This window comes from Branchiostoma lanceolatum, chromosome 15 (genome assembly GCF_035083965.1).
Source record: "Branchiostoma lanceolatum isolate klBraLanc5 chromosome 15, klBraLanc5.hap2, whole genome shotgun sequence".
Classification (NCBI taxonomy): Eukaryota; Metazoa; Chordata; class Leptocardii; order Amphioxiformes; family Branchiostomatidae; genus Branchiostoma; species Branchiostoma lanceolatum.
The window spans coordinates 1642814-1670006 of NC_089736.1; the positions used below are offsets into that span (position 1 = coordinate 1642814).

Sequence of the window (27193 nt, forward strand, 5' to 3'; positions counted from 1 at the left end):
CCAAAATCAGGGCTCCACTCACTAGCGCTACCTATCGAAATTAGTGAGAACTGCAGTGAAACACACCACTGTTAAAATCAGGAGTTACATATTTTATTTCCCTGTCAAAATACAAAGAATTGAGAGACTTTCACAGCTGTGAACATGTTGTATCAGTTCTTATGCCTTGGACATTAATATCCACAAGTTTGGAAACAGAATTTCTCAATACTAACATGCACCACACAGCTATATGGCTGTTTGTAACTTTTAAAAACAATGGTGGTTGATCATATTTCCATAGAAAAGTCCTACTTTTCTAACTAATTGCAGGCAAAGATATGCCAAAAGGATGTTAACTGAACGTGATTCCCTTATTCAGTACAATATTAACGTAGATAGATGTAGGTGTAGCACTAGAATCACAACTCGAGACTAGAAAGGTTTTGCAAGCACTAGAATAGCACTGTGCCATGCTTATCTGAGAAGAAATTCTGCAATTGTGCATTGCATAAAAACAGTCTGCATGTCATCTCTTTATTCTACCTCTACGTAGTACCCATACCCTCATGGTTCATCAAAGACATCTTTATTCTACAGCACAATCATGTATTTACAAAGCAGACGACTCACTTTAAAGCACCAAGGACACTATATCATTCTTTACTCACGTAACATTGTACAAGTGTAATCATTCTCACATTACACATCATATTTTCATTATAATCTTCACATAATGTACCTGGCATGGATGGAAGTACAAGTGAACGGGAAAAAAAAAAAAACTTATTGCACCTTCCTGCCCAAAAGGGCGAACCACCGATTCTTATAACAGTAACTAAACAATATATTTCATGTGTTCGAGAGAAGAATCCTTTAGTTTCAGTTTGTTCAATTCAGTACTTTATAAGTAGAGGCTGATATAGTGGCCCCGCAAGTGTCCTGCCACAATGCTTGGGGGGATCAGGTTTCGTGGGTCACCCATCAGGGTTCGTGGGTCACCCATCAGGGTTTGTGGGTGAACTGTGAGGACACCCAGGCAGACTGGGATCAGGGTTTGTGGGTAAACTGGGAGGACACCCAGGCCAGCCCCCACTTCAGGTTGGTCAGCATAAACTTGAGTGCCTTCGTCCACTGCTCCTCTGAGTTGAACTGGATTCTGTGAGGGGAAATGATGGTTCATGTGTAAAGGAAATATAGAAAATCTATCCAGTCGCTTTAGTAACTGTTATTTTACCTGGATGTCTAACCTTCATCAATGTATAATCAAACATGATTAGATGCTCATTAATTGGTAAATAAAAGAGTAAAATCAGAAAAAGTTACTCAAGCAACTGGATATGATTTTGGAAAATCATATCCAGATTTTCTAAAATCATATCCAATTGCTTGTGTACCTACTAATTGGCATATCTTATTACCTGGATGTCTAAACTTCATGAACGTATTAGAATGGCTGTTTTGTAAACCATAGAATCAGATGAAGTACACCCCCTTGAATGGTCCTCTTGAGCAAAGGCTTAATAAAGGCTTTGACTTGAGCACCTTAAAGATGTGAGACCTACTTGATGGAGTAGGATCCCCCTGAGCCTCCTGTGTCTTCTATCTTCCCATTGGCCATCCTGCAGGGGACAAGGCACACACCTGGGTTAACCTTTCATCTGCTAAGGGTCCCACAATATACAACCTTGGTACTGAGCACAAGCATGCCCTTAGCACCATTTGTACTGTGCAAAATGTACCATGCACAGCACACCAAACAACAGTGTCCACAGGACTGCAACTCTTCCCAGTGGTAAGCAAGCTGGTTGAGTGACAACAGATTAGGATTTTAACAGTCCAACTACATCATGTACTTCAGTAAAAAGAATTTCCCATGCATTATGCATTTCTTTGGTTGTCAGTCAGATGAGGTATAACTGTTGGTAAAGTGAACCTACCCACTGGACCCAGCACTTAGTCTGACTGCACTGACAACAGAGGAATGCAGAGACAACTACACACCTACACAGGTTTGTACAACTTGTAATTTTCATCATCATCATCATAGTCACCGCGTTCATGGGTTGATGATGCCGGCCACCACTGCATTCCATGCTCTTCTGTCCAGAGCCTCCCTTCTCACTCCCTCCCAGTTCCTCCAGGTCTCTCATACTTGTAATTTTGCTGACTATAGGACATCACATACTACATTTACCAAATGAATTTGACCTCCTTACCTATAAGGTAAACAGAACCCAGTGTCCCCCCTCTCCACCCTCTCCTTAAACTGCTGCAGGCAGTCCAGGAACGCCACCATGGCCTGGTCAAACTTGGTGTCCCAGAAGAACCGGAAACCACCGGAGCCGTATCTATTGGGAAGAGGATGAAAATAAGCTACATTGAGGAACACCATGTGTTTCATTCTACTCCAGGGTCCGGTCTTTTTTTGTGTCCTGCTGTTTCTACCTATATCAACTAGAACAGAAACAACCCATTTGCCATGGATTGAGGCTTTCACAAACCTAAGGCCTTCATTCATCTTTTGACAAACGGCTTTTCTCTACAGTATCATAACTAGGAAAGCAAATGATTCAAGTTGTTCTAATCAATTCTAATGTAAGGGAAGACCGCCTGCAGCCAACTCCTCTCACTCTGAGACATACATGTCCAGGTAAGACTATCTTGCGGTTAAGATAAGACAATACTCACAGCGGCAGCTCCTTGGACTTGTCTGAGAGAGACTCCAGGAAGGAGTGGTTACCATAGGGGACCAGACGATATCTGCAGGAGGAATGACATTTCAATATTAAAACCAACTCTTGTTTCTAAGCAAGACAAAAATCTTCATAGACAACATAGCAATATTGCTTAGCAATTATTCTGAACTAGGTTTTTACAAGCTGTACTTTTGAGCGACTAGCCAACAAATCAACAATCTTCAGCGGTTTAGCGTAGCGTGCGTAGTCCTGTGGTTAGCAATCTTGCCTCTGGAACTAGAAGCCCCGGGTTCGATCCCGGCTGTGTAGCTCACCCAACATGCACGCTACCATTAAAGATCGCAGTCCTTAGGACGGGACGTTAAGCCGTGGTCCACTGTTCATTGTGCTTGTCGAAAAGAGCTAGGGGAATTTCCCCGGTACAATGAACCTATAAATACTGTACATAGTGTCTGTCTTCTCTGTCACAACCAGTGGAAGAGTAGCTCATCTGTTCACTGAGTTCATTTGAGCTAAACTGGTTCGAGATCCCTTTCCTTTCAGGCTCATGTTAGAAAGTGAAGGCATGGGTTATCTCATTCTTACTCGGTATATAAGATCATGACAATATGGAAGATGGCATTGGCATAATGATTAGAGAGCTTGCCTCAGAACTAATAGGTTCTGCATTCCATACTCTCCTTGGGAAAGGCACTTTTCTAACTTGATGGTGGAGTGATACCCACCGATCCTCTCGGCTAATCTGTCTTAAGTGTGCCAAAAAAGCATGGGCTGCACATTGGCCACAAAGCACATAACACTTTAGCACATGGCCCTTAACCATAAGTCCTGACCTTTCGAATTTGAGGTTCATCTTCTTGGCGAGCGAGTGCAGCAGCAGCACGGTCTGTCCCCAGGCGGCGTTGATCTCGCTCCACTCCACGGGTACGCTGGGAAGGCGCCCCAGACGAAAGTTGTTGATGGTGCCGAAATGGCCGCTGTGCCTGAGGAAGAGAAGAAACACACAGAGGTCTTTGTTGAAGCTTAAGCTAGATAGAGAGTAAGAATTTTGTATGTATGTATGTATGACAATGATATATTCTAACGAGAATGCAAACAAGAAATACGAGTAAACATGCCACCATATAATAACTAAAACTAAGTCCAGTTTTTACCATATATGGAATGTAGCGTTGAAGACGTTGGTTTTGCGGAGCTTGTCCAGCTGGTACTGCGCGTAGCGGAGCTGGTTATCGACGCTTCGCTGATCGTCCTCCAGCTCCAGCAGCTGCCGCTTGTACTCCCCGTACTCCTGCCAGTACCTGCTTACGGAACACAGCAAGGTCACGGCAAGGTCATGGTTAAAGTAACATGATATCTAGCAGCCATGAGCTCCAGCAGCTGACGCTTGTACTCCCCATACTCCTGCCAGTACCTGCTTACGGAACACAGCAAGGTCACGGCAAGGTCATGGTTAAAGTAACATGATATCTAGCAGCCATGAGCTCTAGCAGCTGACGCTTGTACTCCCCATACTCCTGCCAGTACCTGCTTACGGAACACAGCAAGGTCACGGGAAGGTCATGGTTAAAGTAACATGATATCTAGCAGCCATGAGCTCGAGCAGCTGCCGCTTGTACTCCCGTACTCCTGCCAGTACCTGCTTACGGAACACAGCAAGGTCACGGCAAGGTCATGGTTAAAGTAACATGATATCTAGCAGCCATGAGCTCCAGCAGCTGCCGCTTGTACTCCCCATACTCCTGCCAGTACCTGCTTACGGAACACAGCAAGGTCACGGCAAGGTCATGGTTAAAGTAACATGATATCTAGCAGCCATGAGCTCCAGCAGCTGACGCTTGTACTCCCCATACTCCTGCCAGTACCTGCTTACGGAACACAGCAAGGTCACGGCAAGGTCATGGTTAAAGTAACATGATATCTAGCAGCCATGAGCTCCAGCAGCTGACGCTTGTACTCCCCATACTCCTGCCAGTACCTGCTTACGGAACACAGCAAGGTCACGGGAAGGTCATGGTTAAAGTAACATGATATCTAGCAGCCATGAGCTCGAGCAGCTGCCGCTTGTACTCCCGTACTCCTGCCAGTACCTGCTTACGGAACACAGCAAGGTCACGGGAAGGTCATGGTTAAAGTAACATGATATCTAGCAGCCATGAGCTCGAGCAGCTGCCGCTTGTACTCCCGTACTCCTGCCAGTACCTGCTTACGGAACACAGCAAGGTCACGGGAAGGTCATGGTTAAAGTAACATGATATCTAGCAGCCATGAGCTCCAGCAGCTGACGCTTGTACTCCCGTACTCCTGCCAGTACCTGCTTACGGAACACAGCAAGGTCACGGCAAGGTCATGGTTAAAGTAACATGATATCTAGCAGCCATGAGCTCCAGCAGCTGACGCTTGTACTCCCCATACTCCTGCCAGTACCTGCTTACGGAACACAGCAAGGTCACGGGAAGGTCATGGTTAAAGTAACATGATATCTAGCAGCCATGAGCTCCAGCAGCTGACGCTTGTACTCCCGTACTCCTGCCAGTACCTGCTTACGGAACACAGCAAGGTCACGGGAAGGTCATGGTTAAAGTAACATGATATCTAGCAGCCATGAGCTCCAGCAGCTGCCGCTTGTACTCCCGTACTCCTGCCAGTACCTGCTTACGGAACACAGCAAGGTCACGGGAAGGTCATGGTTAAAGTAACATGATATCTAGCAGCCATGAGCTCGAGCAGCTGCCGCTTGTACTCCCGTACTCCTGCCAGTACCTGCTTACGGAACACAGCAAGGTCACGGCAAGGTCATGGTTAAAGTAACATGATATCTAGCAGCCATGAGCTCCAGCAGCTGACGCTTGTACTCCCCATACTCCTGCCAGTACCTGCTTACGGAACACAGCAAGGTCACGGCAAGGTCATGGTTAAAGTAACATGATATCTAGCAGCCATGAGCTCCAGCAGCTGACGCTTGTACTCCCCATACTCCTGCCAGTACCTGCTTACGGAACACAGCAAGGTCACGAGAAGGTCATGGTTAAAGTAACATGATATCTAGCAGCCATGAGCTCGAGCAGCTGCCGCTTGTACTCCCGTACTCCTGCCAGTACCTGCTTACGGAACACAGCAAGGTCACGGCAAGGTCATGGTTAAAGTAACATGATATCTAGCAGCCATGAGCTCCAGCAGCTGACGCTTGTACTCCCCATACTCCTGCCAGTACCTGCTTACGGAACACAGCAAGGTCACGGGAAGGTCATGGTTAAAGTAACATGATATCTAGCAGCCATGAGCTCGAGCAGCTGCCGCTTGTACTCCCGTACTCCTGCCAGTACCTGCTTACGGAACACAGCAAGGTCACGGCAAGGTCATGGTTAAAGTAACATGATATCTAGCAGCCATGAGCTCCAGCAGCTGCCGCTTGTACTCCCCGTACTCCTGCCAGTACCTGCTTACGGAACACAGCAAGGTCACGGCAAGGTCATGGTTAAAGTAACATGATATCTAGCAGCCATGAGCTTGAGCAGGTGCCGCTTGTAGTCCCCGTACTCCTGCAAGTACCTGCTTACAGAACACAGCAAGGTCACAGGAAGGTCATGGTAACATGATATCTAGCAGCCATATTGGAGCACAGGGGAACAGAGTAACTGAAATATCATCTTTTACTGCTTTGCATGAGTAAGTTTAGAGAATCTGATGACCCGTGCCATTCAAAATTGAAAAAATCTGCCAACAGAAATATAAGACAAATTTTTTGCATGTCAGTCCCAATAGAAATGACTGGGGATAATATTTTGCATTTAGTCCCTTAAGAAATGATTGAGGTTAATATTTTGCATTTAGCTAAGGCTCAACTCACTTCTCCTCCTCCTGGTCCAGCCGTTCTGACTCGGCCGTTTCCACGACAACCTCCCGAGCGATGTCGGAGCGCTCCGTCTCCACCTGCTCCAGAACCCGCATCAGCTCCTTCTCCTCTGCCTTCAGCTGGAGAACACAAGACACTAACTTCACTAGTCAGTTTGACATTTCAGTATTCTGTGCCTTTGTATTGCCACACAAACTTGATTTTATGTCTTATGAAGTTTCGAAGTTGTGTTTTTCTTCCTGTTCTTATGAAATGATGATCTTTTCAAGCCACTTTACTTGTACTAAAGTTGTAGCTTACTTTCAAGTTGCAGATTACAAGTCAATGTTACAGATAAGATAAAACTGCTACTTTGGCAGAGTTTGCTCTGAGTGTTGTCTGGTGCAATCATTCAACAGCCCATTGGCCCAGGGAGTCATCCATCCATGGCAAAGCAAATATAACATTTCCGCACAACACATGTTTAAAAACTCCACCAATATGAGCAGTCCAGATCTTGTTGAGCTGTGTCTGGAACTGTCATTGTCAGTAAAACTAGCTGTGCTGCAACACCTGAACCTGAACTTGAGTAATGCCAGTCCGACCTTGTTGAGCTGAGACTCCAGCTGCTGCTCCTCTGTGCTGTGGTCCTCCGTCAGCTTCAGCTTCTCCAGAAACTCTCTGGGAAATACAGGACCGGGATTGGTCAGTTCACAGGAAAGTTTTCTAAAACTTTATTTTAGACCCCCTCGGTGGAACTATCTATACGATTCTTGACTCTTGATTTGTACAATACAACGACCAACGACTGTTTATAAGGTTATATTTATGGTGTGTCATGCTCAGTCTGAGGTTTGGCCGCTTTAGCTTTACCTCTTGTTTTGAATGTTGTATAGCATATGTTTTGTAATGTGCTCTGTAATTTGCAATGCGCGGTTGACGACATCAGCAATTGCTGTCTGTATGTGCTCCACTTGTATTGTATTTGGCAATCCGAATGAACTATCAAATCCAATGAAATGTCTTCCTGTTAAAGTTTTACTTTAAGAGAACCAAGTAAATAAACTGTAGAACTCACCTGTAGTCCTTACACTCATCCTCTATAATCCTCAGCTGCTGATCCAGCTGGTCCAGGAGGGTGTCAGTGCACTCCTGTGTGGACAGGCGACAGGCCAGAGAGCAGGTTTAGTTATTGCAGTGTGTAACACACAGAGAGTACAAAACATTGAGTCTTTTTTTAACCTTCTCCCTGCTGAAGAAGCCTTTTAGCTCCAGACTTGTATTGGTTACTGTTGAGGCAGCATGGAGAAGGTCAATTCTTGAACTTTATTTGAATTGCAATACCACAATACATGTGCAGCACTAGGCAGTGATAAGGCTGATCCAGACAGTAGCAAATTGAGAATCCTATTTAGATAAAGCTTTAGAATTGCAGGTGCGGTTTCTAAAAGAAAGCTGAGGATGGCTATTCATATGACAACACACACTACACTACACGTGTTTGTGCTCCTGCCTCTTGCAAACAAAGCAAGTGTACGTAAGCATTCATTAACCTTCTCCCTGCTGCCTTACCCCATAACCTATACAACTTTGGTGCCAAAAGGCTACCTCAGCAGGCCGAAGGTTAAATGGTAACTAAAGGAGATGACATCAGACCATTGGAAGAGCCCACCTCACACAGGGGGTGGTCCACATCTGTCTGTCCTGACATGATGTCAAACAGGTGGCTGGTGACCTTTAACCTGTGACTGGGGTTGTCTCTGCCGTCAGCATCGATCAGGGTGAACCCACTGCCGCTCTCTACGGAGGTCAACCTGGGTCAAACATAAGAGGTCAACCTGGGTCAAATATAAGAGGTCAACCTGGGACAAATACAAGGTCTCCTCACTGCTTATTTTCAAGTTTCCATATGAATTTGGCCTGTACATGCATGTAAACAGACATATGGCACAACCTACAAGTTTTGTTGCCTTGAGCCATCCCATTTGGACACATAGTAACAGAGCATTCAGCATTGTATACCTTTTAACTGAGATTTGTACAAGTGTCCAGTGCATTTTGCATATGACTTCAACAATTGATGGAAGTCTGTACAATAGCATATAGGATGTATCACTCATTTTAATGAAGGGTCAGCCAAAAATATGGAAACTAGTTTTCAACACAACCTGAAGCAAAGTTGAGTCCTGTATCATGTTTACAGAGATAAGCTCCCATGCTTGCATGCCTACCTTGCAGCAGGTATGTGTTTCCTGATGACCCCATCCTCCCTTGCCTCCTCAAACCTGCTGTCCTGCCTCCCCCTCTCCTCCATCCTACCAGCCTTCCCCTCTCCTCTTCCCTACCCCCCTCACCCCTGACATAGTTACCTTGCAGCAGGTATGTGTTTCCTGATGACCCCGTCCTCCCGTGCCTCCTCAAACCGGCTGTCCTGCCTCCCCCTCTCCTCCTTCCTACCCCCCTCCCCCTCCTCCCCCGACACCAGCGGGGCCGTCAGCTCGTCGATCGTCCCCTGGTCCAGCGCGGTGAGTGACGCGTCCAATCTGGAAGAGACAAGACAACAACATCTTAGCCACGTGAGCCCAAATCCTACCTAAGACCATTGTGTGACACTCAGGGGCAATCCCTGAGATGTAATTGTAAACAAAAGATAGTTAAGTCTGGCCATGTATCACACATGGTCTGGACAAGAACTGTTTCCAATGGGCCTCCCGTGTGCCCATAGCCTGGATGCCAGACCCCCAATATCTAAAGAAATGTATCTAACGATAGAGGGTCTGACATCCAAACTAGTGTGCCCATTTCAAATAGTGAACTGGCTTATGACAAATTATACAGTGTATAATTTTTGATTGCAAAGAAATAACATCGGATTCTTTGACACTTACGCTGTAGTTCAGTCCTCAGATTACACTAAACACCAACCTGAGGGGCTGCCCACATCGCTGGCACACGAAGCTGACCTGGGCGGGGGCCCCTCCCCCTGCGGCCCCCGGGGCCGGGCTCTCCGTCCCGCCGGCTGGTTGTGCCCCGCCCGCCCCGGTCCCCGACCCCGCGGCCGCCTGGCCAGCTACCGGCGGGGCGGGGGAGTTCTCCGCTGCCGGGGGCTGTGCTGTAGCCATGACTGTCGTCTGATCTCTGTCAGTCTAACGGACTAGCCGAGAGATGGCTGGTAAATAGATGTCTGATGAGATGTCCGTTTCGTCACAACAGCCCCCCTCCCACCTCTAGTCTTGGGCGAGTCTAAACAAATTCGTCTGGCAGGCTCCAGTTTTCCTGACAACTATTGACAAATTCGAATTGAAGAGCGAAGAAGATCAACATTTGATCGTCCTTACAGCATGGATGTTACATAGACGGGAAAACGGCGATCATTGCTTAACTTTCCCGCACAAATTTGCTTTGCTCAAGTTTTTGCCCGGCAGTTTTGCGCTTGCTCAATCTGAGGGTATGAATGGAGGTTTTCAAGAAAAATTATTTCATTCAAAGTTGACTTCTACGTCGATTTGCTGCTGGACCAACAACAGAATATAACAATACGATTTTACTTAATCTTTAAAGCATTTAGTATCTAAATATTACTTAAAATTTGATATAAAATCAGAGTTAACTCAAATCAAGGACGACCAAAAACTCCATTCTTAACCCTATCGCGGGTGAATATGGGTAATAGACTAAAAATAGTGACCTTGCAACACTCCCCCGGCCATGTGCGTTACAACTTGTCGGTGAAATTTAGTTCATATTCCTTCAATTATAACACAGTGACCGTAAAATCAGCGAAGACGCAGAGGACCTCCTTGTAAGGGCGTCTTAAAACCAGCACTACTTTTCGGACGCCTCACGTCGGCGGAGTAATTTCAGGTTCACGAGGTCAGCGGCAGGTCAAGGAATGTTTGTGTTGTGGCGGGGTCTGTCCGGCCAGGTGAGAAACACAGGTGAGAACAGGTGACTTTTCGCCACCTTTTCAACTTCTCAAGATCAAGACAATGTCTTAGATAAGGCAGTGCTAGCACAGAGAGTCTAACTTGGTCGCCAGATTCAAAAACAAACGTTAAAATCAGCGAGAAGCAACGTGTACAAACCTAGCAACGGAAATGGTATGGCCGAAATTTTAAAATGTTCAAAGTTTAAAGGTTTGTTTATAAACGTTACACGTCTCTGGATCACCTACTTTCACTCCACTAAGCGCTTTCACTCCACTTCTAGCGCGCTCACCCAAATGTCAGACTACTGGCTGGAAGAAATAGACAAGGGTAACTTAGTAGGAGCAGTTTTGTTAGATTTTAGCGCTGCTTTTGATGTAATCAATCATGAGATCTGTCTGGCCAAATTACAAAGTTATGGCTTTACACAATCTGCCATAAACTGGACAAGAAGCTACCTAGAAAACAGGAAACAGGCCGTGTTTGTGAATGGAAGCTACTCCTCATTCATTGAAACAAAATGTGGCGTACCCCAAGGCAGCTGCCTCGGTCCCCTTCTCTTCTGTATTTTCACAAACGATCTGCCAACGGTAACTACCCAAAGTGTGGTCGTGATGTATGCCGATGATTCCACCCCATCCACATCAGCTTCTGACATTACAGAATTACAAAATAAGCTGCAGACAGACTTATCTAAGATATGGAATTGGGTGAGGACAAACAAGTTAATCCTCAACATTGGCAAAACAAAATCAATCATCTTGGGTTCACCACATAGGCTAAAAAGGAAGCCGAAGCTACAACTTTCCATCGAAGGCAAAATCATTACACAGGTGGAACAGGCGGACTTAGTACTAGGTGTCACTGTGGATCAGCAGCTCTCATGGGCTCTACAAGTAAACAAAACAAAGATGAAGATGGCAGGAGCTCTTGCTTCAATTAGGAAATATAAGGAATACTTCACTACCAACCTGTTGAAAACTGTGATACAGACCTTGGTCCTATCTCACCTAGATTACGGCTTAGTACTCACGTCATCATCGCCTCAGACCCACCTAGACAAACTGCAAGTTATCCAGAATAGAGCAGCTAGGCTAGCAACAGGTGCATGTTTTGATGCAAACCTAGATGTACTACATAATCAGTTAAACTGGCCCTCAGTAAAAGAAAGACTTTTCACAGGCACTATCAACATATTCCATAAAGTAGTAAAGGAAAAACAGCCAAAATGCATTTTCAGTCGTTTAAAAACAATTAACACCGCACATTCTCACAACACCAGACTAGCACAGAAAGGAGCATTCCTGCTACCCAAACCCAGAACTAATGCCATTACTCGAACCTTCCTATACAGAGCTATCAGAACATACAACACTCTACCAATTCACATTACATCCTCAAATCCACGTGCATTCAAAGTAAAAATCTGGTCCTGGACAAAAACTCAAAGACATAAAAACTCACCTATCAGCTCATGGTGGTAAACTTGACTATAGGACATCCGTATATTTCATGACCTCTGACCTCCACAATATCCAATATATGATAATATTATGTACATGTATTATATATTATGATAATAATGTTTCTGTTTATGTTAATTCAATGAGGATAATGATGAATTGATTGATTGACGTTATGAGTTATTTAATGTATTGCATAATATGATAAGGTTAAGAACGTTAATGATTGATTTATGCTAGTTGTCTGATCAACATTATCTGTATAATTTGTTGTTATGTATTTTATTCGATTGTGTGTAGAGGACTCCAGGAAGAATAGTTCAATGTAACTAATGGAGATTCCTAATAAACAAACAAACAAACAAACTTACGGCTGGGATGGTATTTTAAGTTTGTTTTATGATATTGCAGGATTCTTGTTCGTATTTAAATGGTACATGTGAGGTATGAACGAGTGAGAACAAAACTGAACAGTTGAATTTCTGGCCAATAAACCCTTGAATTAAGGGGGTAGTTAACTTAAGACTCTTTTAGATATATTCCACCATCAAATTCAAATCGTCATCAAAATTGGGAGCAGAAAGGGAACGCTCCTTGCCTGCATGCCCCTTTTACGTAGAGCGTAATCGGCCGTTTTAATTTTACGTAGAGCGTTGCAGACCACTCCATAATTTAGCGTAGAGCATAGGGGGGGCTCTCTGAATTTAGCGTAGAGCGTTGTCGGGATCCTTGGAAACTTGGAAAAGAAAACAGCCGGAAGGAGTCTGCATCAGAGGCTAATAAGAACTCAACTTGCAGTACCAGTTTTGCATGATGCATCCCACCCTAATACGTCACTGCTGTCAGTTGCTATAATTACCGGTAACCTTAATTACCTCAGGTGACGCTACAATTGGCCACAGGTAACACACAGTAATATCAAGGCCCTAGATTATTATATTATGACCTTTTTCTTGTTTGGTTGTTTGTTTGTTTGTATGTTTCTTCAATCTTGAGATTTTGGGCTTTGTAGATAGAAGCAGTAGTATGTATATATAGTAAATCAGCCCCACCTTAAAGTTTAGACTTTGTGTATACATTTTTGCTTGTCTTATGACAGCCATGTCTCGTATGAATTCCAGAAATACCAATTGCACAGGTAACGTCAATTATAGATATTCATAATTACCTGCCCCCAATCAGTTATTCAGTTACATGTGTTTTAATGTGATACTCTTACAAGAGTAACTCTACTCTACATGTATACTTTCATATCAGTCTTTTTTAGTCAAAATCTTGAATGTTGCATTTGCATGTCCATTTTCACCTTGTGCCATACTGATACGGAGCTCAGTGTCTATTGCTGTATAGGTTTCATTGATTCATCCGTTCATTCATTCATTGATTCATCCGTTCATTCATTCATTCATATTCATTATGAATCTCTAAAGGTTTTTGGCCACATGGGAGCAGAAAATTAAAGGCAATGTTGAAATGCTAACTGGAGAATTTTTACATCTGTACAATATTTTTTATATCATGATGCACTGAGTTTTTGTATCTGTGCCAGTACTAGTACTAGTAGCTTATTGCTAGTCTACCCTTGGTTTGACTTTCAAGTTAACCTGTTAGCCGTGATTGCCGTGAGCTCATCTGGATTATTCTATATGCTGCAATAATGCCCGGCATAATGGATAATGAAGTCTCTGTAGAGAATGGTACAGGACCTCTCATACATAATAAAGCTCTCATGTTTTTCTTAATCTTAGGCTAGTTCATTACAATATACTTTTCAGATCCCAATACTACAACGTTTGTCACATAAACATCAGGGAATTTGTATGCTATTATGTTTTAGAATACGTTCAGAGTATCCATTTTTGTTTACATGTGTTTTTATTTACAGGCATATACCACACTAGTTGTTTTAATTTGTTCCTCCAAATATGCTTCCTCGCCCAGAAAATAGATGATCTTTTCTTTTGTTAGCTTTTCTGTTTTACTATTTGTTTGCCTGCTCTGATATTCAGACAAAGTATTAAATCATGTGTTCATTTCTATTATATTTAGCTTCTCAGTTTTTTCCCCCTCATGATCAGAAACACCCCTCTCTTCAGATGCCTCGCTTGATTTTAATGACATACAAATGTAATTGCCAGTGTATGATTGGCCCAGCTCTTCCATAATCTTGTAATGGGGAATTTCCCATTAGGACAACCTATCAATATTGTAAGATGTATGAAGAAGATCTATGAAATATTGATATGCAACTTCTTAGACAATGTTGGATCTTTCTAGATAACATAAGACGTTGTGACTCCATTTCAGGCATAAGAGTTGTTACATTTCAATCTTTTATATCTCACAATGATATCAAAGATTGAAACAGTAGTTGAGCAGACCCTCACCTCCCCTAATGTGTAGAAATGGTATGGTCCATTCATTAATCCCATCAGCAGCCGATGACAGACTAGTATATAACTAGTGGATGTTTCCTATACTGACATACTCTTCAGCTGCACACAGCCTTGTAGTAGTACAACAGGTTCGGGAAAGACCTGCAATTTTTATTCACAATCACAGGTGAGTTTTCCATTGCTATTTATACTAGACTTTTTAGGACCAACTGTTTTTTTTTGGTGAATTTCTGAGGGAAAATGATGCCAGGACCTGGAATATTGTGGAAGGTAGAAGCTTTTCCAGTCAGTGTTGTCTGGCAACCACCAGGGTAGAACTGGAATGTCTGTCTAGAAACAGGCAGATGTAAAGATTAAGTAATAGCTTGACTAGATGTGTTAAGATTTAAGCTATCAGGTCTTTGTTATATGTTTATAATTATATTAGTACTAGTACTGCTTGTATAATTGAACGAATGTTAGAAAGCTAGTGAAAATGAAAGTGAAAGCAAATTACTTCCTTTGGATCCATCGAGAGGGACAATTGTTGAAGGCATGTTGTAAGGAGACCGGCAAAGCTGAAAGATTCTGCACGGCCTTTGATTTTAATGATCGATGTTGTGCATTGCTTTTGATTTCTTTCCTATCATCACTATGACACTTGAGCACTTTATCAAGGTATCAACTTGCAACTGCCGTGTGTAGAATTGTATATTTGTTGGCACATCAATTTTCTTTCCTTTCCTGGAACGCAAAAGCCCATCATCCATGATACACAAGTATGATATACGTGATTGGTTTTAGATTGTGCCGCTAGAATACTGTGACCTATTTCCAGAGTTGATTGCTGTTCTTTATTCAGCACAAGTGTTCATTTTGATGTACATGTAGCTGTGTTGTCTTCATAAGGTCATTAGTAAGGGTTTCAAAAGGACCTGTGATTTCCCAGTCCACACTCAAGCACTAAAGGTAAATTAGTATGTAGAGATGGCCATCATAGACTGATTAAGGAGCAATTCACCAAGTAAGGTCAGATTTTTACAATCACATCTGACATTTGATCAGTGTAGAATTGACCCAGAGATGTCAATAATGGTGACCCCACTTCTGAGAAAAAGACAGATAGACCTCTCCTGTTACTGCTCATTTGTCCCTGCTATTACTTGTATTAGAGAGGGTTGCAGGCCATCTATTCAATGCATTTTGCATATCAATTGTCTTTCATTTCCTTAGTGTTTTAGACTACATGTTTTTTTTTCCATTTGTGGTATTGTTATGATTAGTAACAGCCACATGGAGGAAGTTATTCATGTTGAGAACTGAGTCCCATCTGTCTCTATTGTGCACTAATGAGTAGCACAATGAACTGATAACGGTGTCAGCTGGGGGGGACATAACAAACCACTGCTGGGGCTACTTCTGTCGGTCTGGGATGAATGTGATTTTGAGCTGTATTTGAGTAGTCTACAGAAGTCAGCTGTGGTTGACACACAGGACCAAATGGTGCTGCATTACAATTGTGCTACATTTCAATGGAGGGTCTTTCAGTACCAAGGACATTATATACTTATAGTGTCATTTTCAATGCCTTGTTCTGTTGTACATATGTGTGGAGTGGCAAAGCATTGATGGACCTATTTGATCATGCATATGGGAGGAGCTGAGTCTAAGTATACTCATGAGTTTTCATTTTAATCACACTCCATGTGAAGGGGACATCTATGCATTAAATATGTATTGTTTGGAGCAGATGTCAGCTTGAATTGAGGTGGTTAAAGTCTATATTAAAGATGGAATGAAAAACAAATCTGGTTCACAAGGAAGACAGTTGACGTTGGTACAAGCTTGAAGTTTTCATTGTCATTTAGAATTAGAAATAAAATTCTGTTCCACACAGCAACCACTTCTGGGAAAAAACATTGTTAAATATCCAATTTTTTTCTTTTTTTTTGGCTTGGCCAATGTAGGCAAGTTAGATTAGAACAATCCCATACTTCTGTATGGACAAGCTGTAACAGAGCCTGTAACATTTAAGGTCAGTGGTTTTAGTCAATAAAAGAATGATCCATAGACTCATTATATTCCAGACAGATTGAGGTAAGCATTTTTCTCCAGAACTGTCTGTTGTCAAGGTGAGAATCGAGTGTCATGAGAAACATGCAGCTGGGACAGACCTGACTAAACTTTGTGGCTGCGGACCACACTTCTAATCAATATCAACATGTTTGACTTTGAGACGTGTTTCTAACTCAAGTGGTTATGGGCCCTGCCGACTGGTCCAAGAAGTCGTGAGTTTGACTCCCACCTGTTGTCGCTCACAAGTTCCCGGTAAATAATCTCAAATAATGCCTTGTTCATTATATCAAATAATGCCTTGTTCATTATATGCAAATGTTCATGTTAGAATTAGGAATAAAAAGGAGCAAGGTGAGACGAAGAAACCATAAGTTATTTAGAGCATAATATCAGTTAGGGCAACTTGGTTTGCGCACAATTAACAATTAGTAATTATGATAACCAATTAAATAACTTAGACTTGCCCTACACAGAATCTTCCCAACCTACTGACATTGAATGACTTTGACACATGTGAAAAACAACCTTTGTAAAGTGTTTCTCAGTGTCACATTAGGGTGGATGATCAGGTAATGGTTGTAAGTAGAGCTCTGCTCTCAGCTGGGATGACCTCTTACTCTAATGGATGTACTGTCACGTACAGGTACTTAACAGTTACTCAGGATCAATAGAAGAGCCTGCTAAAAACTCGGGGGAATTTTAGTTGTGATCCTCAGGGAGGAAGTGTTCCTTTCCAAGGTCAATATGGGATGTCCTTCAAGGATCTCCCCAGAAATATAGAGCAGGATGGGGGGGAGGGTGCCAAGCATGAAAGATGCATGTTGTGAGAGGGGATGTCTGTTGCATTTTGCCTTTTCCAGACACAAATGGAAGTCATTTCCTGCAACTTCAGCTTTACGTCTTGTCTACAATTAAATGAAATCTCAAGTTTTGAGCAAAACTACCAGGGACCACCCTAACTTTGAAAATCAACAGGATGGAGCTGGGATGAGAACAGGATGGAGGAGCGCCACTGTTCCATTCTTTAGCGAGATCCCTGGGACTCCTTTGTAGTTGCAAAACCTGTCATGCCTGAAGTGAATTTTCTGATATTTCTTGAGGGAAATCCTTTTCCAAGTTTTTTCATGTAGCAAAATCTCCTATTTATTAGCAGGTTTCAGTATTTTTGTCAGTTATGAGTATACATCTAACTATAAGGCATTTACAGTACAAGAGGCATATCATATTGATGAAAATCTTTGCCAATATCAATGACCTTACGTTACCATCCTCACTTCAGTGTGGATGGAACAATTAATGTTAGGAGGAACATGTAGCCGTAAGTTTATCAAAGGGCGCTGCAAAAGCAAACTTCTTGGGAAAACACTAAACAGAAGTGACAGGTGACTTACACAACTCTGAATCTCTTTTAACAAAAATATTTAAGGATTCTGTCTTTTCCTCAACCTGGGAAGTCAGATCTCATCTTGGAGTTCTCTTGTCTGGTGACTTAAAAACTCGAACATGTACATGTACATGTACCTAATCAAGGTTTAAGCTACAATGTATTGCTAGTCTCTGTCTCTTCTTCAAACTGGTAAGTCTTCTCTGGTCAAGTGACTTTGAAGCCTAATTGTTTAGTAATATATGATAAGCATTGCCAGTGCTGAGGTTTGACCTTGGGACTTGTGTTCCAGCCCGTTTGTTCCTGCGGACGTACGTACCCGGCATGGCGCTGCCCCGACCTGTGGTGATCTGTGGCCCCTCCGGAAGTGGGAAGTCAACGCTCTACAACAAACTCCTCAAGGAGTTCCCGGGAGTCTTCCAGCTCAGCGTCTCACGTGGGTTAAGTGTTGTGTACCTAAATCCGTGTTCAGGTTCAGGTCCGGATTTAGATCCAGAGGTTCGGGTTCAGGTCCAGACTTATAAGTCCGGACCTGAACCCATGGCATACGTGTGCTAAAAATATGTTTTCCCTGTTGCATGTAAAATTGCATATTGGCATAAATTTTACATGCAATTTGAAAACTAAATATGCCAAAATTATATACGGTCAGTAGTAAACACAAAAGTTCAGTTATAAACACAAAAACAGCAATGTTTTCATATTTTTGTAGTGCAAATTTCACAATCTAAGGAAGGTGTAAGATGGTTTAAAAGGAGTGTATAAGTGAGAGTTTTTTTTCAAGTCCAGACTTTTTTCCAGACGTTTAGGTTTTTTTGGACTTGAACCTAAACGTTAGGTCCAGGCCGGAACAGGTCCGGGGTTTAGATACGCACCACTACACGTGGGTAGCAGATATCAAAACATCTCTTATTTGCAAAGTGGACTGCAGTCAGAAGAGACAAATAATTATAACATGTTGTAATCATGTACTAAGGGATTGCATTCGTAATTTTGGATGGTGACTTAAAGCCGGCGGCCCCGTGTATGAGGGAGCTTAGGGCATCAAACCTCTGCATGTAACCCAAAAAATAGGGGTGACCTGAGGTGCTTGGCTAAAAACATCAGCCGTGGCAAAGCCACATTGCAATAATAGCTATAGGTACTTGAAAAAACATCATGCTTGAGAATAATGAAAGAAGAGGTGTTTATCAACATTCAAAGGGACATAGTGATTGTAAATTTGAATTAGAAATTTGGTAAGTCATTATATGAAGAAAAAGTCTGCTTATTTCTGGCTGCAATACTGCTGGTCTGGCCTGTTACTTTTTCCTGTAGCCAAACTGTATCATCTTCAACACTTTCACACCTCATGGCACTCAACAAGTTTGTCTGTTTCCCCTGCAGATACCACTAGACAACCTCGGCCGGGAGAGCTGAATGGAAGAGGTGAGGGCACACCTGAAATCTTATGGAATTTCTTAGTTTTCTTACATCTTGCAATATCCATTAATTTATCTTATAAATGTTGATCGCTCACCAGGGTGGTCAAATTTATGCTCAGAAACTCCCATGTCCAGCCGAATTCGAACGCTGTTCCACGATGTTCGAAATGACGTAATCGAATCCGAACGCACGTTCGATTCGGGGTCACCTGCGGCCATTGGAAGTTCTTACTGTAAATCTGCGCGGCCGGGCCCCTTTCCCTGCTTCAGGAAAAAAACTACGTCAGTCGCAAATATTACCTGTTTTCTGGAGAGTATATCCATGCTGGCACTTTGTTGTGGACATCTAACATGCAACGAAGCAACTGGCGTCATTTTTTTGTGATATTGAATATTAGAAGGATTGTTTACGGCGGTGTTAATTACCCTCTCCCCCTATCCGTGCGGCATGACATGCTTTCAAACATCGTAAAGGTACGGCTCCAAGAAACATCCATCTCACCTCATTAACGATTCAAAATGACCGTAACGGTTTTCCCGATGTTTGTGTTTTTGGGATTTTTGAAAAATGTCCTTGATTTGAATTATGGGTGATTGAGTGCGAAAAATGTAAAAAAATGCCATTTTTTCACAGATTTGTCGATATTCACAATACTTAGAATAAGAAATTAAAAAATCCCAAAAACACAAAGTTTTGTTTTGTTCCTGGTCGACGAAAAATATGAAGATAAGAGATATTCATTGACATTTAAAGCCAGGCCTTTGCGATGTGTGCCTGAAAAAGCGGACTCCCTAAAACCTGAAAATAATCGTGTTTGGGAGCTAGATATAGAAAAATCAGCCATTCAGCGCAAATTGACAACATTCTAAGTTTGCAAAATCGCTAACTTCGTTTTATTTTTACCAAATTTTCCCGCCCCTACTATTTTGTTTATTTATAAATGTTTTGCGGTTTGCCAAAACGTTGCCCCGGGTAACCCGATACCTTGTCGAACGCGCGTAGCAACGGGAAAGAATACCCTAGTGACAGACCACCGTGCACTCACTCACTAATCGTTCACTCACTCACTCAGCCTCTTGCACATGGTGCGTAGAGCCAACTACCTGACAGTGTTTGTTATTGTGACTTGTCATCTTTTAGGTAAGATTTTCATATATACAACATGTGTTTTCCAGAATACCACTTCATCAACAGGGACCAGTTCCAGGAGAATATCAAGCAGGGAGACTTCCTGGAATGGGCCGAGTTTTCCGGGAACATTTATGGAACAAGGTTGGTCTTACATGATTCAAATTCTGACCATGCCTAGCTTACACCAGGCCTCAGTACTCTTAGAATAATAAGCTTTAAGGAAGGCTCAAATATTGATTTCAATGAAAAATGTTAACTAACTGGTGAACAAACAACCACGAAATATGTTTCATGCTATAATTATATGTTGCTGTTGTTTTCTTGAAATTGTTCCTTTATTCTACAATAATTACATTAATTTTGTACATCATTCTCTTAAATACTGAGATATTGCTCTGTTTTCAAAGCTTCCCCTGAAATGAACAAATTTCATGTTTGTATTCAACTTTTTTGGTCAAAATGTTTCATTCAACATCTGAGGAACAGCTTAAGACCTAAAAACCACCACTGTTTCCCCTGCAGTAAGAAGGCCCTTGAGGAGGTCCAGAGTAATAACATGATCCCCATCCTGGACATCGATACCCAGGGGGTCAGGAACGTCAAGAAGGCCAGTCTGGAGGCCGTCTACATCTTCATCAAACCCCCCAATATAGATGTACTGGTAAGTACTGTCTTCATCAAACCCCCCAGTATAGATGTACTAGTAAGTACTGTCTTCATCAAACCCCCCAATATAGATGTTTTGGTGAGTAGTAGGCATCCTTCCATCTTTTCAGATGATGGTAGCACTCTGGATTCGGCAGCTTCTCGTGTGGCTTTGAAGTCCAATCCTGCATGGCGTGACAGTCTCGGCCACAGTTTGGACATATGAAATTAGAGGAGTTCTGAGGCTGCTGTCTCTCTTTTCTTCTTTGTCTTCTTAGCTCTAGTTGCTTCTTTCGCTTTGACTGACCCTTTGCTAGACCCGCACTGACTTCATGGCGCCATCTGTTGCGGTTTGCTGCGATCAGTTCCCAGCTGGCAGGGTCTATGTCAGTTAGCTTCAGGTCTCGTTTACAAATGTCTCTGAAACGCAGTGTAGGTTTCCTACTGGGCGTTTCCCTGTAGCAAGTTCGCCATACAGAATGTCCTTTGGGATGCGCCCATCCTTCATCATTTGGTGAGTAATAAATGGCAAACATAACGATGCTGAATCTGTTGTGTTTCCTGATGGCCAGCAGCTGTGATCTCCCCTAGAAAAGTTGTCTTGGCAAGCCAACTGGTTGCGCAAATGAAAACTTGACAGAAAATCACAGAAAAAAAAATGTTACAGGGACTCAATGTTTGTGCTGAACATAGAATCATAATTTTGTATCAGAATATTCTGACATTACATTGGCTTTGGGCAAGCTTCTTGAAGATTCAAGCATATCTGCTTAGTGACATTTAATATGTTTAAGATATGACTAGGCTATGAATACAATTCTGACGAACAAATTTAAAGTCTATTTTTTTAATTTCCTGCAGGAGAAGCGCCTTAGAAGCAGGAAAACGGAGACTGAGGAGGCTCTTCAGAAGAGACTGTCGGCAGCCATGAGTGAGCTGGAGTATGGTGAGCCTATGTAATGAGTGACAATAGGGAATCCCCTTGTATATAATGCCACAAACAGATCTGTTCTCTCAACTCACAATGTAGCTAATCATAGTAAAAGTTTTACATGTTATTTCTGTACACAATATAGAGCACTGGCCACCAACTCCTCTAACCCCTCTCACCTAGCCTATGTCTACCTGAATTCAATTTGCAGCCCTAAAGGGCTTTCCAAGGGGGCTGAGGCAAAATTTCCTTGGGGGTATGTTGGCCTTGGTGCCAAAGAGCTGTCTTACAATGTTTTTATTGAAGTAATTCTTGTCCAACAGCTTGCAGCCACACATGGCTGAATTGATGTACAGACATCACAACAGCTCTGTTCCTCATTAATAATGCGGTACATACGTTAAGATTATGAAATACAAACACATTAAAACAGTCTAAGTGTAACTTACAATATAATCTTAAGTTTGAAGCGATTAAAAACTATAATATTGCACTTAAGCGTTCGTAGTACGGGTACTGAGTAGGTTTCGCAGAAAGTTTACATGCGGGTGGCGCTCTCGTCTAGTAGAGCGAGGAATTTAACAGTCTGACAATATGTGGAATACTGCTATTGTGGAAGCGAACAGTGTGTTCACCCTGGCAACAGTCTGGGTTGAAGGTAAGATTGACACAGAAGTGATTACAGTCCTTACCAGCTTGTCTTACAACATAATTTTTAAGAAACAGATTCTAACCTCCATGTTGTCTTTTCACTCAGGTTTAAAACCAGGAAATTTTCAGCACATCATCACCAATGATGACCTGGATGTTGCATATGAGAAATTAAAAGGGATCTTAATTAAAGTGAGTACTGTTGAAACAATTAAGAGAATCATTTATGAGCAAGAAGGATAAGGTTTAAGATACCATAAGTAACAAGCTTGTTTTCTTCCCGATACTCAGATGTTAAGGGTTCATACAAGGGCTGTGGAAGGATACAACCATGTATACTGTCTTGTGAATTCATCAGACGCTGTGTTGTAGTCAGAACAGAAAGGACTTTCTTGCTGTTGTTGATATGTAGTTGCATCTGTTAGGTTGTTGTTGCGAGTTGCAATAAGTGCCATTTACACTGTTGCAGCGATCATTGCTATTGACGTCTGAACTGACAGATTCTTTGAGAAGTATTGGCTGGGTGATTTTACTTGTGCTTTGGTGGCAATGCACTTGCAAGTCCATAAACTGCATGATTGCACCAAAATGTGCTTTTCACCAGTCTTTCAGGATTAGTGGTGTTGCACACTGCATGTGTTTCAATATTTAATCCAATGCAAGAAAACTGAGATTTAAAAAATCTATCTCGAAACCTATTACCTATGACCTTCTTCAAAATGACCAACCCAGTTACTTCAGGCGTGTGATGTCATGAACACACGACTCCAGTGATTGGTCGAAGGCGCTTGGAGGTTTATACAAACTCAGTCCAAGACAATAGATTGTAATTTTTGGTGTAGGACCAGACGTTTCAAGTCAAATCATACTACATGCCAACACAGTTTCATGCTATATTGCCTGAAGTTGCAGGTGTCCTGAGCTTCCACCATGCACATTGAAGTTGCATGTAGCCTGAGCCTTTCTGAGCTGGTGTTAGATACTTAGCAGTTGATACGTCCACCTGTTTCTGTGTCTTTATATATCTGGTATAACCACCTTTCGGTGCAATACTTCAGCTTTCACCATGCACGGTGCCACAGCTCACACTGCACAAATGTTGTTTGCCTGCAGATGATCGATGAGGTTAAAAACGAACAGTACAAACCCTGAGACTGGCCACAGCTGAGACCCAGTAGGAGCCTTTATTATCGCTCGCTCTGCATGTTATCATCACTTGTTATCACTAATGTCATGTGCTTTTTATCACTTATCACTTCCAGCTCTGCATATTGGTACTTATGAATGCTTGCTCTGCATATAATATCACTGTCTTGCTCTGCATGAGTGATATGGCATTAGCCCTAACAATGCTGAAATGCTGTTACAGTATTCATGGGCATAACAGGCTTGTGATTGTATTGTACAGTCTTTGCAACAATTAATAGCACCGCTTTGGTTGCCTGTATGTCATGTGATCACCATGTGATCTGTTTGGTTGTTTTGAAATATGACTAGTTAGTAACATGGTTTCCAGTAAGTTGCCAGGTCTGTCAGAAATTAAGATATTAGTTTCCTGTATATAGAAATACTTAATATTACTGAGTTAAAGGCGTAGCACAGCTGATTTCAGTTGTATATACAAACTAACACTAGAGCAGAGAGGTCTTTCATGAGTTATGGGAAACCCCAAACACACTCAAATCACTCTTGTAATGCTAATGTGTTCCACTCCTCTTCCAGAGGTTTATACAATAACATGGGTTTCTGTACGTTGCCATGTCTATCATACATTACTAAAAGTATTCTTTTAAAAGTTTAAGGCTTTTCCCAGCTGGTGTGAGTTGTATGAAATTAAAACAACAGCAACGTCAGTTACAAATAATGGAAACCCAAAATACAGAACATTGCTCTAATGAAGTGAATTTTTCCCTTCCTCCCCCAGTCCCAGATGCCCATGGCGACCGGTTCCTCTCCCTCAGTGGTGAACAGTTTCCTGGACAAACCTGTGGCCACCACGGTGAACACCAACTCACAGGACTAACTAGAGGCAGCGGGTAGACAACTATGTCGCCTGGTCACACTGTCTGGGGTGGGATCACCCTGCCTGGCTGGTAGTCACGGGAATAAGAAAGTTAATCAGGCCACACAGACTTCATTTTGTGGATGACATCCTCGAAGAACTCAAATCTGGTGGAAGTTTCGTTGATGAAAGTTACTATGATAGACATTCAGGAAGAACATTATTACGTAGTACAAAATTAGTCAAGCTTCTGGATAAATTCTGAACCTGGTACATTTTAAAGATATAGTGATGTCAGTTCCTTTGCAATCATGGATGTTTTGCTACCTACAAATTTGCTTATTTTCAACCGTTTTAGATTTCTTTATTTATTTAACTTTTTAAGGAGCCGTAAGAAATCTGTAAGGAGCCGGCGACAGAAACCTAGTTTCTCTACAGAGCCGGCTCCTCAGAAAACAAACAATGATACGAACAAGGAAATATTTGATGACAATTACAATGAAAGACATATTGAGAATATTATTAATATCAGTTCATAAATGATTGACACATGCCAATAAGTACAAGAATAGGTAACTTGCCAACTGCTGAGCATATATCAAGAAATAACAGTTTTGTTTTCCGGAGGTCATTATAAATGTTGGAGGATGTCATCCATAACATAGAGTGTCTGTGGCCTTACCAAAGTGACAAAAGTGCAACTATAGGTTGTAGGGACCATGTACATGTATTGTAACATAGGGGGATTCAGATTGTACTTAGCTCTGAACAGATACTGCATTGATATCGGCAGGTTATAATATAATGTTGTCTTTAGTACAAAGTTCTTTTAAATTAGCAAGTCTAAGATATGTTAGGTTACCACATAGATAATGGTTTGGGCTTCAGGATATAGACCATACTCTGGTAGGTACAAACAAAAAATAAGTAGATACTGTTTAAACTTGGTCAATGTTTGGAGCAAGTGTGCTGATTGGCTGAAAGCATGATCATGCATTTTGATTGGCTGAAAGCATAGTCATACATTCTGATTGGCTGAAAGCATGATCATGCATTTTGATTGGCTGAAAGCATGATCATGCATTTTGATTGGCTGAAAGCATAATCATGCATTTTGATTGGCTGAAAGCATAGTCATACATTTTGATTGGCTGGAAGTATAATCATGCATTATGATTAGGCAGTCAGATAAACCTGGTGCCACTTTTAAATGTCTACCACCCATGCTTTTAAGGCTCTGTCATTGCATGAACTTGTGTTATAATGACCACTTATTTTGAATTGTATTTGAAACAAAATATGGCAACATATTGTCTCTGTTAAAACAGTCTGCAGCTATGGCATCACCGCATACTTTCTGGCTCAAGCAATCATGTTCTTCAATTCCTGTTAAAGCATTCCAACTTTTCACAAAATTACACTCAATCAATGGCCACTGCTTATTTTATTTTATTATTTATTTTATTAGCTTATTCCTGATACTACAACACAAGGGAGGAAAAGAGTGGAGGGGGTCTGGTTCCTTACCATTCTGTACCTGTGGAAATCCAGTTTGATCGTTGTTAGCGTCAACCACATTTTAAAGTGCAATCTGGTGTAAGCCACTGCCTTAAAGTTCAGCTACAGAATTAGTACAGGAATATTTTGAAGCATGTAGCCTCTAGGTAGTGCAAGCTGGTAATGAAATATAGATTCTTACCCAACTATCAGCACCAAGAGCTTCTGTGTGATAAAAACTCAAAAGCATTCAAATTTCCTTGCTTTGTTTTTCCCCATTGGAAGAAATCACTGGTAGGAGGAACAACACAAGATTTTTAGTACCCTTTGTAGGCATTCCACTTGTCTGTATCTGTTGTTGATATGTTTTTAAAAAACTACAGCATTCCTTCATATAAAGGGTTGTCAAGTATCTTACATCTACTAAGGAGTTTGATGATCCAATTTTGGCTAACAGAAAAATTATTGATCCTGAGCCCCTGACTTAAGTTCCAGTAAAGCATCTGTGTTCAAAATATGATATTATACCTCTGGTGCATTTCAGACATGTCCATGTGATGTCAATGTACATGTTGTATTTGTTACTGTCTGTTCTCAATAAAGATGGTAGAAAAAGGTCAGACCATGTCATCTGTTATGTTTGTACACTGTGCATCTTACTGTAAGCTGAGCTTTCAGTGGTTTATTTGTTGACAATATGCAGGTAAGGACTTTAGAACTAGAAATTAATCAACACACTAGTTTGGTTCTTAGTCAAGATAGAATACAACTATGGAGCACAAGAAGACATATGAGAAAATGTATCCCCATATGCACTGAAGTCAACATACATTTATATTTCCTCAGCTTTATCATTAATCAATTAATTTAACGGTTCTTGGTGGATGTCAATGTGCAGATGTTGGCACATTGGCGCACCAAATCCGTGGTGTGTTTTTTGGCACACATTTTGACATATTAGCCTAAGTGGCCCGGTGGGCGTCACTCCCACCGTCAGGGAAAGCCGTGTTAAGTGATTTTCCCAAGGGCACAACATCCGGGTATCAAACTCAGGACCTATTGGTTCCGAGTTCAGCGCTCTAACATTTACGCCAACGCCACAGCCTCAGCTTTAAAAATGTTGTTTTCCCAGTTCAGAGTCACTACTCCAGACATCCAGGGACCAAAGAAATAG

At 42.0% G+C, this 27193-nt stretch overlaps 2 protein-coding genes across 7 annotated transcripts; one reads left to right on the forward strand and one right to left on the reverse strand.

Annotated features, from left to right (window-relative positions):
- Positions 1-71: 71 nt before the first annotated feature.
- Positions 72-9956, reverse strand: LOC136421249 (beclin-1-like). 3 transcript variants are annotated; one of them, XM_066408472.1, is made up of 13 exons: positions 9439-9956; positions 8883-9056; positions 8186-8327; positions 7592-7665; positions 7119-7194; positions 6529-6653; positions 3833-3982; positions 3512-3661; positions 2671-2742; positions 2199-2330; positions 1545-1601; positions 1064-1138; positions 72-1018 (listed from the first exon to the last, which is right to left on the reverse strand). In XM_066408472.1, the coding sequence occupies exons 1-13, from the start codon at positions 9633-9635 to the stop codon at positions 985-987; spliced, it is 1458 nt and encodes a 485-aa protein (XP_066264569.1). In that variant the 5' UTR covers positions 9636-9956; the 3' UTR covers positions 72-984. The 3 variants fall into 3 exon arrangements, with proteins under 3 accessions (XP_066264569.1, XP_066264570.1, XP_066264568.1); XM_066408473.1 differs by having other exon boundaries at positions 72-1138; positions 3833-3979; positions 9439-9955; XM_066408471.1 differs by having other exon boundaries at positions 72-1138; positions 9439-9955.
- Positions 9957-10318: 362 nt separating this feature from the next.
- LOC136421147 (guanylate kinase-like) lies at positions 10319-26639 on the forward strand. 4 transcript variants are annotated; one of them, XM_066408298.1, is made up of 9 exons: positions 10319-10451; positions 18030-18173; positions 19124-19165; positions 20338-20434; positions 20816-20954; positions 21800-21884; positions 22627-22712; positions 23634-23694; positions 24445-26639. In XM_066408298.1, exons 1-8 carry the CDS (start codon positions 10406-10408, stop codon positions 23670-23672), a joined length of 678 nt encoding a protein of 225 aa, XP_066264395.1. In that variant the 5' UTR covers positions 10319-10405; the 3' UTR covers positions 23673-23694; positions 24445-26639. The 4 variants fall into 4 exon arrangements, with proteins under 4 accessions (XP_066264395.1, XP_066264394.1, XP_066264398.1 ...); XM_066408297.1 differs by lacking the exon at positions 23634-23694; XM_066408301.1 differs by lacking the exon at positions 23634-23694 and having other exon boundaries at positions 10439-10461.
- Positions 26640-27193: the final 554 nt, after the last annotated feature.

What these genes read in the sequence shown, in the direction of transcription:
- LOC136421249 (XM_066408472.1), bottom strand. Translation starts at nt 9,635, where the DNA reads ATGGCTACAGCACAGCCCCCGGCAGCGGAGAACTCCCCCGCCCCGCCG. An exon ending in GATGAGTGTAAGGACTACAG is followed by an intron (nt 7,195 to 7,591) that starts GTGAGTTCTACA and finishes TGTATTTCCCAG; the next exon opens with AGAGTTTCTGGAGAAGCTGA. An exon ending in AACGCTACATTCCATATATG is followed by an intron (nt 3,662 to 3,832) that starts GTAAAAACTGGA and finishes TCTCTTCCTCAG; the next exon opens with GCACAGCGGCCATTTCGGCA.
- LOC136421147 (XM_066408297.1), top strand. Translation starts at nt 10,406, where the DNA reads ATGTTTGTGTTGTGGCGGGGTCTGTCCGGCCAGGTGAGAAACACAG. An exon ending in CTTCCAGCTCAGCGTCTCAC is followed by an intron (nt 18,174 to 19,123) that starts GTGGGTTAAGTG and finishes TTTCCCCTGCAG; the next exon opens with ATACCACTAGACAACCTCGG. An exon ending in GGGAACATTTATGGAACAAG is followed by an intron (nt 20,435 to 20,815) that starts GTTGGTCTTACA and finishes TTTCCCCTGCAG; the next exon opens with TAAGAAGGCCCTTGAGGAGG.